The sequence below is a fragment of the Penaeus monodon genome, chromosome 21 (assembly GCF_015228065.2).
Source record: "Penaeus monodon isolate SGIC_2016 chromosome 21, NSTDA_Pmon_1, whole genome shotgun sequence".
Classification (NCBI taxonomy): Eukaryota; Metazoa; Arthropoda; class Malacostraca; order Decapoda; family Penaeidae; genus Penaeus; species Penaeus monodon.
This window is the reverse complement of record NC_051406.1, coordinates 10306272-10307104: the sequence shown is the minus strand read 5'-3', so window position 1 is coordinate 10307104 and position 833 is coordinate 10306272. Positions and strand designations below refer to the sequence as shown.

At 43.9% G+C, this 833-nt stretch overlaps 1 protein-coding gene across 1 annotated transcript in view; it reads right to left on the bottom strand.

The window, feature by feature from the left end:
* The window catches only part of LOC119586203 (centrosomal protein of 104 kDa-like), a 28011-nt gene that overhangs the window by 9797 nt on the left and 17381 nt on the right, over positions 1–833 (bottom strand). Inside the window, exon 4 of the mRNA XM_037934905.1 lies at positions 675–793. Coding sequence (XP_037790833.1) covers positions 675–793 — 119 coding nt within the window. The remainder of the gene's footprint in view (positions 1–674; positions 794–833) is intronic.

Here is an 833-nt window from a genome sequence, read left to right as displayed (position 1 = left end):
GAGCAATGTTGCGAGCCTGATGTGCAAAGCTGTTCTGTTAGACGTACTCACAACATTAACCAGATCCGTCTGTGTTCAAGTGGAATAAAAATCATCCTTTTATCATTAACACACTATCACAAACATTCCCTCGTGTGTGTGCTCGTCTCGCTAGTCTCAGAACCAGCAGAGAGAAATGTAAAGGGTATGAAAGATAATTTAGAAATAACAGATTGGAGAGAAGAGAGCTGAGGAAAGAAATGGATAAATCAATTCTTAGTTTTTTTTTGGTGTAAATGAATCCTTGAATAAAATGTTTCGAAATCTGTGTTTCAGGAGATGTAGGATTACAAATGTTGTGTTGGTGGTGTTCGGTTGACGAATGTTGAAACTCCTTGTAATTTGCACTTCACGTTATTTATCATGAATAACATAATTTGTAACATTTAGTCAAATTCCCACTGACTAGCGTCGACTATAATTAAAATCGACCGCCTGGAATATACGACCTAATGACATGTATTTTCTTAATCAAATGAAATACACCGAAAAAAAATCTAACAACAATAATAATGAAAATTAAAGAATCACTCAACACCAAACACAAGGCTATACCATCACTCGCATCCTTCAACACCACCTACAGCAACACCACGACAGCGAAAGAGACACACGCCCGAGGAGACGATCCTTACCTGGTGTGGTTGGGCGTGGAGCTGGAGGAGGCACCGGCGGAGGCTCCTGAGTGCGGGGGGGCGTGAGACTGAGACGGCGACGGGCGGACGCGGGAGGAGGAGGCAGCGGCTGCCTCGCGCTGGAGAGACAGAGTGGAGCTGAGTAAGGGCGGCGAGCGA